Source organism: Berghia stephanieae, chromosome 6 (assembly GCF_034508935.2).
Source record: "Berghia stephanieae isolate SIO BIC M18660-M18661 chromosome 6, UCSD_Bste_1.3, whole genome shotgun sequence".
Taxonomy (NCBI): Eukaryota; Metazoa; Mollusca; class Gastropoda; order Nudibranchia; family Aeolidiidae; genus Berghia; species Berghia stephanieae.
Genome location: NC_088365.1, coordinates 43,755,833 through 43,774,247, shown reverse-complemented (window position 1 = coordinate 43,774,247; position 18,415 = coordinate 43,755,833). Strand labels below are relative to the sequence as shown.

At 37.3% G+C, this 18,415-nt stretch overlaps 1 protein-coding gene across 1 annotated transcript in view; it reads left to right on the top strand.

The window, feature by feature from the left end:
• Positions 1-18,415, top strand: part of LOC144975078 (protocadherin Fat 4-like) — a 181,129-nt gene that overhangs the window by 35,901 nt on the left and 126,813 nt on the right. The window contains exons 13-19 of the mRNA XM_078918777.1: positions 363-552; positions 1,316-1,434; positions 10,279-10,425; positions 12,584-12,659; positions 14,214-14,314; positions 15,389-15,502; positions 16,758-16,854. Of these exons, the coding sequence (XP_078774903.1) occupies positions 363-552; positions 1,316-1,434; positions 10,279-10,425; positions 12,584-12,659; positions 14,214-14,314; positions 15,389-15,502; positions 16,758-16,854 (844 nt within the window). The remainder of the gene's footprint in view (positions 1-362; positions 553-1,315; positions 1,435-10,278; positions 10,426-12,583; positions 12,660-14,213; positions 14,315-15,388; positions 15,503-16,757; positions 16,855-18,415) is intronic.

Here is an 18,415-nt window from a genome sequence, read left to right as displayed (position 1 = left end):
ATGGTAAAAATTGAATTCATAAAACTACAAATGGGTTGAATTTAAAGTATTTTATTGAGGGGAAACAGCTATAATTTCTTTAAAAACAAACAATAAAATTAACATGTCTGAGTTTTGTCACATAATCACTTTTTATCACCATCTGGTAAATGTCAACGTAATATCGATTGTAGATGTTGAGTCATACAGGCTGGTAACAGTGATGTCTCTGTTGAAAAAAAGAAAAAGTAACTGTGCTCTGAGGACATCATGTTAAGTTTTTCTGTTGGCTTGGGACTCCTTATAAAACACTTGTAGTAAATTAAGTGGATATTATGCTATATGTCTATTCACATATGCATATTGATCTATCAACAAATCAGATAAATGGTGTGAATGACATAGCACCAGTTTGGAGCAGCCTTGTCCCTGCCCCCGCTTCCACATCCCCTGATACCTACAACATTGGGGAAGACACAGCCAAAGGGACTTCCCTGTTCACAGCTGCCGCTACGGATGCTGATCTTGATGTTGGCAACACACTCACCTATTCCATCGCTACTGCTAAAGAAGGTGATTATGGGACACTAGCATTAACAAAAAAAAAACATTATCGCCATGATGATTTTCAATGTGATTGTCAACACTAGAACAAACTGTCATCATCACCATCATCATCATCATCATCATCATCATCATCATCATCATCATCATCATCCATAAGATAAAAAAATAAAAAGATAAAATTCCCTTTATTCATCCAAAAGGGGAATTTGTCTCTAGGGTTCATTGTAAAAAAGACAGTCCGGTAAAGTGAACACAAGGAGCTACATTTTAACTCAAATAAAAAATTGAGATGTCAGGCTTTGAACTGTTTACCTCCTGTAATATCTTTTCTTTTTGACCAATCACAATATTTTATCTTTTGAAAAAGATTGTAATGTGACCTCACAGGCATGATGTCTCGTCCGACACGTTAAGTGTTGCTGTTAGCTTAGGACCTCTTGTCAATTGCTTTAAGGCACATTGAGTAGATACTTTTTGCTATAGAATGAATAAAGTTGACATCACTCAACTCTTTGTTATTGTTTTTAAAGTGCCAGATGGGTTATTAGTTGCCAGTAAATTCTCTCAATAAGACGGTTAACGTTAAAAGTTACTCTGTTTTGGTGTGGTTATGATTTAGCTGGTGGATAGAACCGGTGAGTATTTTACTTGTGCTCATAACATTGATATGAAATCTCAAGTTTAAAATGTCATAAGTGCCGGTAAAATTATGATAATAAACCAAACTAGAGAGAAATATTTCATACCTATTTATCTCCCTTTTCTTTAGTTCCCACCAACAATGTTGTCACTAACGTTTTCTCGATTGATCCAACAACCGGCAAGGTGTACACACAAAAATCTCTGGATGCTGACAGCGGTGTCTCTGGATATGTGCTGACTCTTAAGGTATACACAGTTTTAATTCTTGATGATATTCTGTCGCGTAGATGGCTCACTGGAACCCCGTCTCGTCCTGTCACAAAAGTCAGTGTTAAGCATTGATGACTGACAGGGATGGTCAAAAAATTCTGGTCCCCATGTTGTGTCCTTGATAAGGCACTTTACACTTGGTGAAAAAAAAAAAAAGATTTCCTTTATTCATCCCATAGGGGAAATTTGTCTCTAGGGTCTATTCCAAGGGAAGACTGGAATAGCCCAGGCATCAGCCGCAGTGCAGTGCCGCAAATTGAGCCAGGTCAAGGTGACTTGCTCAAGGTCACAGAACTCGGTACCTTTCGGGTACAAAGCAAAGACCTTACCGCTGAGCCACGCTACCCTACTTAAATCAACTGTGAATGAGTACCTGGCTATAGGCAGTGATGGACATTGTAAGAAGTCCATATGTGACCCTCCGCCTCGAAGCAGTATTAAGTCGGGACTTGGAAAACGAAGAAAACCGGTTTTAAAGTGGAAATGGTCAAAATTATCAAATTTCAGTTTTTTGGTTGTTTCAGAAACTACAATCATTTTTCCACATGAAAACATAATAATTCAACATAAACATTGACGATAAGTTATATAAATTTCAAGTTTAAAAATGCACATTCAAAACGAGAGTTGACTTTCTCTCAGAGAGCCACCCTTTCCAAGGCTTAGTAATACCGAGTCTTTTTCTCCACCAATAAGATGTAAGATATCACAGCAAAGGGCGTGTCTTTATCTATCTCAGAGAAAGCATGACTGTTTCCACAATTTCATGGTTCAACCAATAATGAACTTTAAAAACTGTAAACAAGTCTAGGTTTTTCCCTGACAACCTTACAAATGAATGATTCTGATTGGTCAACGCTCATCACATGCGCTGTGGCTGTAGGCCATAATGCTCGGGCGATGCTTCATGACGTCAGCATGCGTGTGTTACATATGTGTGTGTTTGTGCATTTTGATACACACGACGTGCTATTATTTCTTTGTCTAGCAGCATTGGATAATGATCGAGGTGAGGGTCCTCCTTTGTCCCTCTTTTTTTTTATTCATGAAATTATAGGACATGCTAAGACTTAATAGGACAACAGTTGCCTAATCTTACGCTTACAGTTACAGAGATTGTTGTAGGATAAACATTTAATTTTAAGTACAAAAGCAGAATAATAAATAGAGTCTTCAACAATTAATGAACTCCCGATGGAAATACGTGTAACTAAAAAATGAAATGGATAGATAAACAGACTGAAAGACAAACCTATTAATGGATAAATAGATAGATAGATAGATAGATAGATAGATAGATAGATAGATGAAGAGGGGAGAGAGACAAACAGAGAGAGAGAGAGAGAGAGAGAGATGGATGTTCGTTTTGTCGTGCTTTCTTTGTATACTGAAACTAAGGGGGGGGGGGGGGGTGTCTTTTTAGACAATGAACAATGTGGTGGAACGCTAAGGAAAACTTGAGAGATTGAATAACATGTTTTAATGTAAGTCACTACACAATAAGCCCCACCCCTCCTCCTCAAGCTGTCATCTGACTCAAAATGGAAACAATGCAATGATTGATTTGACCAGCCCATTTCTTTAATTGCAATCTCATTGGTCAATATGTTTCCAGTTGATTGACTATGACTTACTTTGTAACAAAATGCTTTCTTTAAAATATCCCTACAATTCTTTGCTCCTCTTCCATCCCTTTCTTCATGTCTACCTCACTCTCTCCGTCTCCCTTTTGTTTCTTTCACACATACAAACACACACACACACAGACACACACACACATACACTTATACAGGTTTCAATCTTTATTCTATTTCCCTCGCATCTGTTATAGTTATATGTATACGATACCGATACTTTACGTAACAAGTATCGCCCTCTTCTGAAATAAACATAAACAAGATGGCTGCCTTTCTTTAGCCCATTCTAGAATTAAGTACAAAATATAACATGGTGTCAGAATTCAGACGGACATAGCTTAGAAAATCATTTCAAGTGAAGGAAAGTACTTCAGTGTTGTGACTATAAGAATAAAACTAAGTAAACTTAAAAAGAGTTATATAAAACTCAACTCCTACTATCAAACGGGACTCTCGACTTTGCAGTTTTAGTGACGGGCAGTGACGGTAGCAGTATCGATACTGGTTAGTCGGAACTCACAACCCAATCTTTCACCAGGAACGGCTGTGAAACGATTGAAACGCACTATACGTCATACAGGTTGTAAAGGTGTCCAAAATGGCTCCAAGTCTGAAATTAAAACAACCAGACGAGATGGACTTCACAAACAGTGGAGGAAAAAACATTGTTGGAAAGATGGCGTGGGTGGAGGAAGACTATAGAACTCTATGTCGGCCTAGCCATGCCGGAGCACGAAGAAGCAGAGAAATGTTCCGCAGTGCTATATATAATTAGACAAGACGGTCGAGACATTCACTCGACTAGGACAAACAGTGATGAAAACTCACTACAAGCTTTGTTGGACGGTTTTGAAAAATACTGCAGCCCAAAAACCAATATCACCCTCGAGCGTTACAAATTCAATTCCCGAAATCAAGAAGAGACGGAAACTATTGAAAATTATGGGTGGAGTTAAAGAAGATGGCAAAAAACTGTAACTTCAAGACACTGGAAGATGAACTCATTCGAGATAGGATTGTTGTGGGAACCAATTCCCAGACAGTCAAAAAAAGATTCCTAAGAAAGGGGCAACTATCTCTAGAACAAGCTGTTGATATCTGCAGAGCAGAAGAGCAGTCACGGAAAGGAATGAAAATGATGGATCAAGGGAGCAGGAATGATGGTGTTCTCAATGCCATAAGAAAGCCAACAACTCTAGTTCAGCCTAAACAAGGGGCATCTAATGTCTTTTCTTGCCGAAACTGTGGCCGGGAGCACGGTCCACGTTCATGCCCCGCATATGGAAAAAAGTGTAGATAGTGTGGTAAACCCAACCATTTTCAGGCTGTTTGCCGATCAACAGAATTCCAAAAACAGGCGTAGGAGAGTGCATGAACTTGACATAGATTACGGTTCAAGTGAAGAAGATCAAGAAAAAAAATTGTTTGTGGGAGCAATTCAAACGAAAACAAAAAGGGACGGCAACCAAGCTTATATAACAGCAGACATCCATGGAGTGTCAGTGCGCTTTAAAATAGATACAGGAGCCCAGGCCAACGTCTTGCCATTAAAACTGTTCGATAAAATCAATGGACACAAAAAGCTAGATATGAGATCTACAAAAAGCAAACTCCTGAGCTACACAGGTGACATTCTAAAACAAAAGGAATGTGTCAGATGGAGATAACGGGCCTGACAATTCCTTTCTTTGTGGTGGACACACAGGAAGAAGCAATCCTGGGGTTAGAAGCTTCGGAAAATTATTAAATGATGTAAACGATTAACTCGGAATCAAGTCAATTTATGAATGAATACAAAGATGTCTTCACAGGAGTTGGAAAACTGAACGAAGAATATGAAATGAAAATAGAAGCAAATGCAACACACGTTGTACATCCACCAAGAAGGATCCCATTTGCTATTCTAGACCGAGTGAAAAAAGAGCTGGACAGGATGGAGAAGTTGTGTATCGTCAAGAAAGAAGACAGTCCAACGGAATGGGTCAACAGTATGGTGGTTATTGAGAAGAAAAATGGTACATTGAGAATCTGTATCGATCCCAAAGATCTAAACAAAGTAATAAAACGGGAACACTATGCCATACCATCCACAGAGGAAATATCAGCAAAACTATCTGGTGCAAAATATTTTTCAAAGTTCGACGCAGCATCAGGATTTTGGCAAGTCCCACTCAACGAACATCACGTGCACTGAACACACCATTTGGCAGATATTCATTCCAGAGGCTTCCATTTGGTATAAGTTCAGCCCCAGAAGTATTCAATAAAAGAATGAAACAGATATTCAAAGGAGAAGAAGGGATTGACAGTTTTTTCGATGATGTGTTAGTGTGGGGTAAAACAAAAGAGGAACTGGCACAAAGAATGAAAAAATGTTTAGAACTAGCAAGGACAGCCAATCTCACGTTTGGGAAAGAAAAAAGTGTTGTGGAGAAGCAGAGTCTAAAATATCTTGGTCACATCATCAGTGCAGAAGGAACCAAACCAGATCCAGAAAAAATCGAAGCAATCACTGAAATGGCTGTCAATGACAAGTAAAAGCTCCAGCGATTCCTAGGAATGGTAACATATGTCGGACGTTACATTCCACATTTGTCAGAAATCACGAAACCACTGAGGACACTGCTAGAAAAAGATGTCTTGTGGTACTGGGGAAAGGAACAAGAGAAGGCTGTAAGAAAGATTAAATCACTCATCACGGAGAGCCCAACGTTGAAGCATTACGACCAAACCAAAGAAGTGGTCATTACAGCAGATGCCAGCCAATATGGATTGGGCGCAGCACTGATGCAAGAAGGACAACCAATTTGTTATGCATCCAGAAGCCTAAATAGCGCTGAGACAAACTATGCGCAAATCGAAAAAGAGATACTGGCTATCGTATTTGCCTGTGAAAAGTTTCACCAATATATCTACGGTAAACATGCGTTGGTAGAAAATGACCACAAACCCCTACAGTTTATTTTCAACAAGCCAATGAACAAATGCCCTCCAAGAATCCAGCGGTTTTTACTGCGTCTTCAACGTTACTCAATAACGCTCAGATATGTACCAGGCAAAAATCTCACTTTGGCTGATACTCTGTCAAGAGACCCTAGAGCGGAGCAACCCGAGAGCGAGATAGAGCAAGAAGCAGAGTTGATACTGCATAACATCACTGCAGATATCTATGTGTCTTCAGAAACAGACAGGACCATACAGGAGCAAATCACGGAAAGTGAACAGTTGTCAAAGCTGGTGAAATACATAAAAAATGGATGGCCTGACAACCGTGCTGAAGTCCCAACAGAAATCAGAATGTTCTGGGAGGTGAGAGACAGATTCATGTATATGGAAGGGAAAATCCTGAAAGGAGAGCAATTATTTATACCTCCAAAGATGAGAAAGGAAATCTTGAAGAAAATTCATGAAGGACACTTAGGGATTGACAAATGCAAACGACGAGCTCGCCAATACCTATATTGGCCACGAATGTCACAAGATATTGAAGAAGTTGTCTCTCAGTGTGAAAGATGCCTCAGTCACAGAAACAAGCAGCCAAAGGAAACACTGAAGCCTCACGACATTCCAGAATACCCCTGGCAGAAAGTAGCTTCGGACATTTTCACAATGAATGGGAGTAATTATGTCTTAGTGGTGGATTACGCAAGTGAAGAATTTAAATTGTTGGCAACAACTTGGGGAATACAACATATCACAAGCAGCCCCAGGTACCCGCAAAGTAATGGGTTGGCGGAAAGAAATGTGCAGACAATCAAAAGACTGCTGAAGAAATCAGAAAATGGAGGTGATCCATACTTAGCCCTTCTTAATCTCAGAGCGACACCCTTGAAAGACACTCTATCGCCTGCGGAGTTACTGATGGGCCGAAACCTGTGCACAACATTACCGTCAAGCAGAACATTATTGAAAACACCAAAAACTGAAATCGCCCAACAAGCGATGCGGCAAAACCACAAGGCTCAAGTGAAATCCTACGCCGGAAAGCGAGACCTTCCGCTAGTAAGGCCAGGAGACGACGTATTCATACGGAGCAGCGACGATAAAACGTGGTGTCCAGCCAAAGTTGTAACACCGACCAATGAGCCACACTCCTTCGTCACATCTTGCGAAGGAACACACTTCCGCAGAAATAGAAGATATCTTAAAGCCCTCACCAAACTGTCCGAGGCAATCATCAACACCGACTTCGTCAGGGAACAACGAACCTTCGGCAAATCAGCCAAACGGACAGGCGGAATTACAATCCGACGAAACACCAACCACTGAGGTACCTCCTACTTCGACTTCAACATCGACACCCTATCAAAAAACACGCAGTGGCCGATCCATTCGTCCACCTTCGAGATACAGACATTCAAGTGAGGGCGAGTAGTTTTAGCGTTATATCAATGTGGAAACCTTGTGCCCGTGACTGGAAGGTTGTCCAATAAAACATTGTTTTATTTTTGTAAAGAAACTAGTGTTATAATAATGTGGAAACCTTGTGCCCGTGACTGGAAGGTTGTCCAAAAAAACATTGTGTTTTAGATTTGAGAAGGAAAAAGCTAACAGTGAACTTCATGTCATTGTTCGTTCACCTAGTGGATGAGGGAAATACAGAGCGGCACCTGTGAAAAGAACTTTGACCTTATTATATGTTGTCTTGTTTTTAAAAAATATATTCTGTTTGTTTCAATTCCCTGAGAAAGGGAGATGTTATATGTATACGATTCCGATACTTTACTTAACAAGTATCGCCCTCTTCTGAAATAAACATAAACAAGATGGCTGCCTTTCTTTACCCCATTCTAGAATTAAGTACAAAATATAACAGCGTCCTCTTAATGCACAAGCAGTCTCTCTCCCCTCCCCCTCTCGCTCCTCTTTTTTTCTATATCTCTCTCTCTCTCTCTTTCTTTCTCTCTCTCTCTCTCTCTCTCTCTCTCTCTCTCTCTCTCTCTCTCTCTCTCTTTATCTCTCTCTCTCTCTCTCTCTTTCTCTCTCTTTTTCTCTCTCTCTCTTTCTCTCACATATGTGTGTGTGTGTATTTTACTCTCTCATTCTATCTCTTCCTCTCTAATCCTCTTAATAATTCTTTCCCTGCCCACCCGGCTTCACGTAGTTTCAAAACTGTACTTTCAAATTATAAACCCTTCTTTAACTTTTGTTATTTTGAAATCTTATTTTCTCTATTGAATAAGACAAAAATTTCACATTAATAATTCTTATTTCATTGATTCTTTATTTAAATATCAAAAATTCTTGAAAAAGTGAGCAATTGTCGGCATTTTTTTCCAGTGTTCTATTTGTTTTAAGAACATCTTACATAATAATGAATAACTACAAAAGTGATAATTGGATTATTTCAAAAAATTGTATGTTCATTATTAAATGTATAATCTAAGCTCATGCCAAATTTCACTATCTTGTCAAATTTTCGATGCCCGTATCTAAGGTTTTCCCACTCTCCCTACTTCAAACGGTCATATCTCGGCAATGAATAATCAGAATTGTATAAATTTGGTATCAAATTTTAAAGCATAAAATAAGCTATGATTGGGTACCAAAAACCCAAAATTGAAAAATTCGACTTAATACCGTTTCGAGGCGGAGGGTCACATATGGCCTTCTGGGGGAATAAATGAAACATTGTGAAGCACTGTAACCCAATAGATATGCACTATATAAATGCTCAAATTTTTTTTTTTTCTGTTTTGATAACTTCAAGAGCAAATTGATAGTTTTCTAGATCCGGTATAGTCCAATCCAGTATACAAAGTGAATACTATGCTGCTTGAAGCTGTGGACTTTACAATGTGATGTACAAAAATGAATATGACACCTTCAAAAAAACAAAATGACAAACTCAGAATGTTTTGGGCTCAAAACCCACCTTCAGTCAATAAGAAAACAATAAAGACATTAATATATCATTTTAAATCACTGTATGGAAGGAGATGAGGAGGAAGGAAAGAAGTAGTAGAAGAAGAAGAAGAGTAAAGAAGGAAACAACAAAGGAGGAGGTATAGCAGGAGGAGGACTATTTAAGAAACTATTCAATCGGAGCATACTCATTCTTTTTTTCTCTCTCTCTCTCTCTCTCTCTCTCTCTCTCTCTCTCTCTCTCTCTCTCTCTCTCTCTCTCTCTCTCTCTCTCACACACACACACACACACACACACACCCACACACACAAATTGATTTTTAGGTGTTGAATATAAAAAGAAGACCTCCTAGTGCTTGGAAGGATCAATAAATAGAACAAAATCTGTAAAAAGATTGACCTATAAGTTTACTGCCGTTATTTCAAAGAACACAGTATGTGCTATTTGGTTAACATTGCACATAGGCCTATTGTCTTTTTATACAGGCCTGTAATTTTGCCGGCAATGCCGAAATATCCGGCAATTTCGCTCCGCCGGAAAAAAATAATTAGAATTTTTCACTTTGTGTCACAGCCTATTGAATTGGTAAAATTCTAAGAAAATATTCCGGGAAATGGGGATCTTTGCTCATGTTATATTGAAAAAGCTTCGGCTTAAGAGGGACGGTATCCCCCTGACCCCCTACCAGGGCTCCACCCTGGACCAGGACCCAAACTTCTCGTGGATTTTCAGGCAATTTTTTCAGAGGGCAGATGCAGGCCTGTTTTTAAAAACAATGGCAGTATACATATAGTTAATGCCTTAGTACAATGTCAACAGGTATTTGGTTGCTTGTGTGGCTTTGTGGTCTTGTGTTTTATTTTGACATTTTTGAATGAATTGAAACGGCGATATGTATTGAACATTGTCAAATTAACAATGAATGCTAGTTACATAACTTTGAAAAATGTCATCAATGTATGAAAGTTACAAAGAGCATTTAATGACTTTTAAAGCCTATTAGCGGTAAACAATACAGTCACAAAGAAAAAAAAAAATGACACTCGACTCCTGACCCGTAAGTTCCTGGTTCAGATCCTGCTGTCAATGGAGAAAAGGTGAGTCTGTGGAGAAGGCTCTTTACTCATATTTACTCAGGTGTAAAATGAGTACTATTATGGTAACAGTGTTGTTTATTTTGGAGAAAAAAGTGTAGTAGTGCATCATGTTTCATCTTCCATGCTAAGTAGGTTGGTACGCACTGTGAAGCGCTTTGAGCACATTTATTGGGAATTGCACTATATTAAGAGTAATTTTTTAAAAAATTATTGTTTTCAGGTCTCAGATGGAGCCCAGGATACAACCAGAGATGTGACAATCACTTTGACACATGTGAATGATAATTCGCCAGTATTTATCAATCTACCATCTGCTCCCATTGTCATCTCAGAATCTAACTCTTTGGCAAATAGTGTTGTCACAACGGTAAAAACATTGTTTGAAAAAGAAAAAAACTCACTGCCCCTTGTTATACAATCCTCTTCATCTCTTAATCCTGATGATTTTCTTCTATCACAATATTAATCTTTTCCAGCTCATTTTATAAGGGGATGCTGATAGCTCAGAAGGCTCACATGCAAGGGGACTGGTATCACTCTCAGGTGCAGTCTAGTTATTTTTCTGATGTCTCTTTAAACCCAGCAGTGATTGGGTAGTTGGGTCTGTCAAATCTGGTCGAAAGTGCATTGCGATAGACTGATATCCTATCTATAGTATAACAAGCAATTGTTACCCTTTTAAACTCGACAAAGTCTAGATAAACTCTGGCTGTAATGGGCATCAGTATTCTGAAGGAATATCCTGCTGTGGCGGTCACAGCATATCATTGGGGTTTGGCCACTGTTGTCGTTCATTGTTATGAGTTTTACTTTGTAATCAGCTCTCTGTTAGATGTCTTCTGCATTCATGCTATTCTATATTATGAATGTAAAAGATATGAATTGTGATAACATCCAAATGAATTTTCATTTTCGTCAAAGGTGAAACAGTTTTTGTCTGAGATTGGATACAGAGGTACTTCTTTTTTCTACAACTGTTCTCAAATTTTATATTAATCAACAGATTTTCTTGGTTCTTAAGAGACATGAATGTATTGCAAGTGCTGTTAAACATAAAAAAAAAACAACAAATACACGAAACAAGAATTGATCCATTCAAAATTGATTGCAGATCTTGGTCTGATTTTCAGATCTACAGTTGCAAAAACAAAAGTCATGAAAAGGGGTCATAGTTGACTGCCTGTGAAATATCATATAATTTTAAGTTCTGGTTTTTCAAACCACCAGTTAGATTAATTAGATAAATATCATCCAAAATTCTATGAACATGGCCTATCAATGGCACAATCAAAATTTCCTTTTGCAGTATGACAGATATATGATGAAAATAGATGTTTAACAGTAAAAAGAACAAAAGAATCTTGTAGTATGGCTTGTTTTCTTGAGTCAAAAGAATGTGCTTATTTGTTACAGACACAATGAAGTAAAAAATAATATGAACTATGAACTGAAACTAGCCTATTGCTTTAACCCTATCAAATTAAAAGTAAGAAAAGGAGGGAATGCTGCACACCTTACATTTTTTGTGTACGCCAAAGTGCACTACCCCGGTGATGCACACATATTTTATTGACAGGCCACACACACATCATGCTCTGCTATCAGTATTGACAGACAATTCTAGGCAAACTGCTGTGTTACCAAATGTGCAGTAGTGTAGAGCCACAATTTCTCCAATTTTAGGTAGCCATAAACCAGAGAAATACTTAGCAATTTTTTAACTCACTTGGTATTTGGCAACTTCCAACATGAGGAAAAAATCTCAATCAAAATTTCCTCTCCTTTTTTTAGAACATGCATTTGGAAAATTGGTATGATATGTATCAGTTGAACCATTTTTTCTTGTAGAAGACTGAGGGTTAAATAATTTTGCAGCTTAACTTAAGTTAACTTTTACTATAAATTTGATAACGAATCAACAACAAACACCAGGTTCTATAGTATTCAAACTCCAAGTAGTACTCAAACACTGGGTCTAGTTGTCAGCTACTAAAATGTGGGTACTAAAGTAGTCGACAACAAACAACCGGAGGTTTTGAGATAAGGAAGGTCAATCTTTTCATCTCGACATATGTCAGATTGGCATATGACATTCTCATCTAGTAGACCAAAGGTTGTTCATAATGTTTTCTCATTGTTTAATGGTGATTTTTAATTTCCATGAAACGACTATTGTAGCCAAGACTCTATTTGGTGTTTTAACTAAATAATAAAGAAGATGCTAGAATAATTTTGTATTATTGTTCTTCTCAAATATAAAAAAAAAGATCTTGTTATTAATTACTAAAAAAATTCTGACAAACCAACTAACAACTTAATACTATGATCTGTAGAGCAAGTTGCTGACTCTTACGATCCAGTGCTCATATCCTGGAATCCGTGAATGAATACCAGGACTTTTAAGCTCTAGTAATAGGGACCGCCCAATTTAAATGTTACAGAATAGTATTTGCTCCATTCTCTAAAAATCCTAACTGTGGTGTTACACTCATTTTCTAAAACCTTATTTCAATTATCGTCTACAGCTGACAGCTCAAGATGCAGATAACTCGCCTACTTTGACTTTTAGTGTGAATTCTGTAATCCTAGGAAATTCTGTCGGTATGTTTTGTTTTGTTTAAGTCATCCCTTATACTGCTTTTGGGAAGTATAGATTTTTAATTTGTAGAAAATCAGACATACTAACACTAAAGTTTGGTTCCTGAGGCTCTGTTGGACAACTTTATCCATATTATAGGGTCTAATTGTTTCAATGCTAGATAGCAAATAATAATTAAGAAATGTAAAATTAGAAGTAATACATTCTCATTCTGATGAACAAAAACTTTAATATGGAAGTATGGATCTAAATTCTTTCCAGAGATGGAAAGTGTTCTACTAAATGTCCAGACATGGAAATTGCAGGAAAAATGTCCAGATATGGAAAGTCTCAGTCTACTAAATGTCAATTATGGAATTGTCAGTCAAAATATCCAGAGACGGAAAGTGTCAGTCTATTAAATGTCCAGAGATTAAAAGTGTCGGGTCTAAATGTCTATAGATGGAATGTGTCAGTCTACTAAACGTCCAGAGATGGAAAGTGTCGTCATTCTAAATGTCCAGAGATGGAACGTGTCACATTTCTAAATGTCCAGCGATGGAAAGTGTCAGGCTAGATATCCAGAGATAGAAAGTCTAAGTCTAAATGTCCAGAGATGGAAAGTGTCAGTCTGCTAAATGTTCAGAGATGGAAAGTGTCAGTCTAAACATCCCGAGATGGAAAGTGTCAGTCTAAATGTCACAAGTTCCTGCAAGGAAATATTGCTGTACTCTGAAAAAAAATGCACTTTAAATATTTTGGCCAGAAAACTTGTTTTTCAAATATTGGTCGATTAAAGTGACCCTCGAGTTATCAAAAACTCTCAAACCCGGGACTGAAGTGATTGAAGTCCCAGGTTTGAGAGTTTTTTACTAGATGAAGGTCATTTTAATCAGGATGACTTTTATGGCCAAGCAAATTTTTTAAGATGATTTTTTTTCAGAATATGGCAGAATGGGAAATGTACACACTATAATATGCTTAATGAGATGTCAGAGACATTGAACACTATTGGGAAGGAGAGGATCTTTAAAATGTCAAATTTAAGTACAGGTTCATCACTAGGAACCCTTTTAAAATATTTTCTTTTGGTTGGTCAATTCTCCCAATTAATTTTGGAAATTCATGATCTTTACACATTTCCTGATGGTCAAAATCTGATGAAGCAAAGGTTTCTTGTGTTAAAATGTAGTTTTTCAAATATGCTTGAATATTTCAAGTTGGAATTGTAATAAATCCAAGTTATGTTAAGCTAGGTATATAATTGGATGGATAATTATAATTGCAAAATTCCAGCCCTACCATGTGTCTTTGAGTAAGACATTTACCCACACAACTCGGATGTAAATGACTATCCCTCTATCAGAAAGATGGATATTGTAAGAATGCTTGTTCAAAACAGATGCTCAACGTGTGACTTGTACTTTATGAAATTGAAATTTTGATTCATATGGCCTGCTTGGGGACCAGATGAAACATATCTAAACTCATTGACTATGGTGAATCTTTGAAAATATTAAATTTTGATATACTTATCCATTAACATTTTAAAATTGTCTATGGTGTTGATTAAACAGTGGGTGATTGGCAGTTTGATGCAGTAACCAAAGGCCAGCTTGAATTTGCAGTGAATATTGATTATGATGCTTCCCCCAGTAAGGCCTACAATGTCCTGCGGGTAAGTCAGAACCATTGGATTGTGTAACTCTTTCATCCAATTGCTACTGAGTCCTTGTAAACCAAATTCTGAAATTTAGGTAAATGTCTTAAGTTATTACTTTATACAGTGGTCGTATTAGGTCAGAGATAGAGAATTTGCCTCACAAAGGGAATAGTATAGATCCTAGGAGCAGCTGAGATTTTTTCTGACCCCTCGTTTGCCGAGCTGTGATTGGGTTTAGTGAGATAATGTAAATACTTTGCAATTGACTAGTTCTCTATCTTAATGGTTAGCAAGCTATTGCTTCATTATCATTATCATCATTTTCATCAAAATAAATTTTTAAATAAATAAAATTCCCTTTATTCATCCCATAGGGGAAATTTGTCTCTAGGGTCTATTCCAATGGAAGACTGGAATAACCCAGGCGTCAGCCACAGTCCAGCGGCAGGAACTGAGCTAGGGCGAGGTGACTTGCTCAAGGCCACACAGCTCAGCGGCAGGTGATCGAACTCTGTATCTTTTGGGTATGAAGCAAAGACTGCACCGCTGAGCCATGCTGCCCCCATCATCATCATCATATGTATGAGTTGCATTGTACATTAGTACGGCACCTATAAGGTGCTATGCTACATCAGCATAAAAGTGTCACGGTCACAGGGAATCCACATATTGGGACCAAGCACGTTTGTTCCTGGCTAGAGTCACAATTTCGTTAATGGCCATAGAATCCAGCCCACGTAGTAGAGTGCCTGCTGGTCTAGTTGTCGAGCTTTTCAAGTAGGCAATAAAAGTTCGACGCAGGAGGTGGTCTGCGTCTATGCGTAAGATATGCCCCGCAAAGCAGAGCCTGCGTCTCATCACTGTAGTTATCAGGTCGAATTTGGGACGTTTGATCATCATCATCATCATTATCCATAAATTTTATTTGATATATATTTGATAAGATTACTTTCTTTCTCTGTCTTGGCTAATGTGTCAAATATATGTTCTGTAAAACTGGAGAGTATCCCTATTACACAGATACTGTTATTTCTAAAGTCTAAATTCATAAGCATTGACCACCATCACGTCTTGCACAAAACCATTTAGGTCATTGTAACAGATGAAGGAGCCAACAAAGGAACAGCCACAGTCACAGTCAGCATTAGTCCCGTCAATGAGCACACTCCTACAGCCACTTTTACCACCAGCAGTCCACAGAATGTGAGTACTTTTTCCCTTTTATATTTAAGTATAAAAGTAAATAATAATAAAATAAATATAACTCCTTTTATTCAATTTCAGGTTCAATGGCCTATCTGCAAAAGGTGAATTATCCATCACTGCAGAGTTTAGTCAAATTATGTAGTGACTTTCTCCATTATTGTGTCATTGAATTGAATAATAAATATTTAACTCTATAGTGCTGAGGCTATATGACTCATTGCCAATTAACGACAGCAAAATCTGTCGTGACAATGACAATAATTTAACTCGATCTGGTAGATAAACCATGGAGAAAACATCACACTTGTAAGAACAGAAGTTGTACACAAACACTTATTCTTAAATTCAAGGATAAAAAATTTGAAATTAATCCTCGTCTTGCAGGAGTTATCGCCCTTGTCAAATGACACGTTTTAATAACCATTTGATGCATATCACAATAATCACCAAGTTTTAATTGCAATTCAACACATCTCCAATAACAAAACTTGTCAAACTTGCCTATAAGCTAATGCCGACAAGTAGCCAGTGTATACCTTTTTTGCAGAGTTTCCTACCCTTGGTTGTAAAAAAATCAGCCCCATTCTCTGCAGTCAAAAATGCCGAAAAACAAAACATCACTCATTTGACAGATTTTTGGAGAAAATTTTTGGGCAATTTTTTTCGTATTTATCTCAAATAATTTTCTAAAACTAAAAAAATTGAATTTTCAGTATAATGAAGCTTAAAGATGAATCCTTCCTTGATAAGATGAGCTTAACTGTTTGACAATCACTTTTTGATTACTATTTAAAATTCAACATTAAGGTAAAGAGGTGTGTGATTTTGGCTTATTTAGCAACGAGTCATATTCACATTTCTATCACAAAATGGCTGACACCTGATTGAGGCAGCATGAGAATGACAAGCTAAGACAAAGCGACATTTGAATTTGGCGCAAAATCTCAATTAAAATACCCCCCACCCTAGGGCCAATTGAATGTTCTGATGAAAGAAATGATACCATTGGTTCAATTTATAGTACTTGTGTAGAAAATAGGATTGGATTACATTATTGTTTTTGCCTTTCAAGACCGACCACACTGTGTGGCCATTGACCAGTAGAACAGATTCTGCTCTGGCCGCACAGTGCGGCCAATGGCGCTGAAAGAGTTAATAGTTGATCAAATTTGTTGTTGGTAATATTAGGATTTCTGGTGGGAGATTGTTCCATTCCTTTTATGATTTAACAATGTGTCTTTCTCTGTACCAGGTCATTGAAAATACTGGTCTAGGTGTTTCCATCAACCAAGTGATAGGAAGCGATACCGATGCTGGGAATGATGGTCTTCTTGTCTATTCATTTGACAGTAAGTGTCCGGAGGGCTTAGGTTAATACTATAGCAATGACCATCTTCGTGAAATCCTTGGGCCTCAATTTGGGTGTCAAAATGACGTGAATTCAGGGCAAAATATGGGACACGGAGATTTCGTGTACACTATTTTAAAAAATTAATTGCGACGCTGTTTATCGATGAAAATGACTGAAAGTTGGCATACGATTAGAAAAGAGGTCATTTTAGATTATGTCAAGCGACAAAACTCGTGCGATTACCAGAAGACCGTCAAAAAAATATTTTTACTCTTTGGAGTAAAATATTTCTAAAACTACCAAGAGGAGAGATTTTGTCGCTCATAAGGTTATATATGCACATTTCTTCTATTTATATTTCAAATTTCATTGGATTATGATCAGAACTTTTCCCGTATTCCCACAAAACACCAACCCAATTTGCATTTCAATGAGTGAAAAAGAGGAGACAGACATTTTGCTCCCCCCATCGCGCGACACGATAATGACGTCAGCGAGGCAAGGCTGCCAGATGGCCAGACTTTCACCTGACCAAATTTGACTTCAAAAGTGGCTAAATAGAAAACCATATGGCTTTCACTACTAAGACAAGTCCACTGAAAACGAATTAAATTTTAACAAACAGAAAATTGAATAGACAAGGATAAATGTCACTGCGACAAAAATAGATGAATAAAATTTAATAAAAGAAACAAAATTATATATTTAGCCACACACGTGACCATCTGGCACCCTTGTTCGCGATGTCTGCTAACACAAAGTCTTGCACGCTTTTTTAGGTATTGTTTCATTGTTATGTCATAGGGACAGTAGATTAACACATACTCTCTTTCTCTCTCTCTCTCTCTAATAAATACTAGAAATAACATAAGCCATGGTCTCACGGGACTGTTTCGATTGATAATAATTTAGCAGACATTTTTCGTATCATTTGTATGGGTTTTAAGCACAAAATTACACTTCGTAAAAGTTCCAATTGATCAATATATATATTTTAAAACAAAATTATGGTTGACCCTAGCCATATAGCTCTAAAACTATACAAGGTAGAACTCTTCTGAAGTCTTTATCATATTTTCGGATAATTTTGCCAGAAAATTGCCAAGTTTCAATCTCTAGTTCCACGTATTAAGCGAGATACACGAGATAAACCAGAAAAAAAAAGTAGAAAAACATCCCATATTTTCTGTATTTTTTTCTCTTTATGAGTCATCCAAATAAATGACACCTTTTAAACTGCATAACTTTTTTATTTAAGAATGGATTTTCAAAATTCAAACAGATTTTTACTCAGTGGAGAGAGGGCTTTGATTTAAGAGTAGTTTTTCCTACAAAAATAGAAAACAAAAATTTTCATAGTCATTGCTAAATACTACTATACTGAAAAAAGCTGTGAATGGTAAAAGTGAATGTAAAAGCTTCCAAAGAACATAAAAGATCAAAATACTTAACAAAGAGCCATTTTGGGTTCAAAACCCTTCTTCAGCCAATAACAAAATCAGTAAAAAATCTAATACTTCATGTATATCCATATAGATTACTGACGTAGATCAACATTA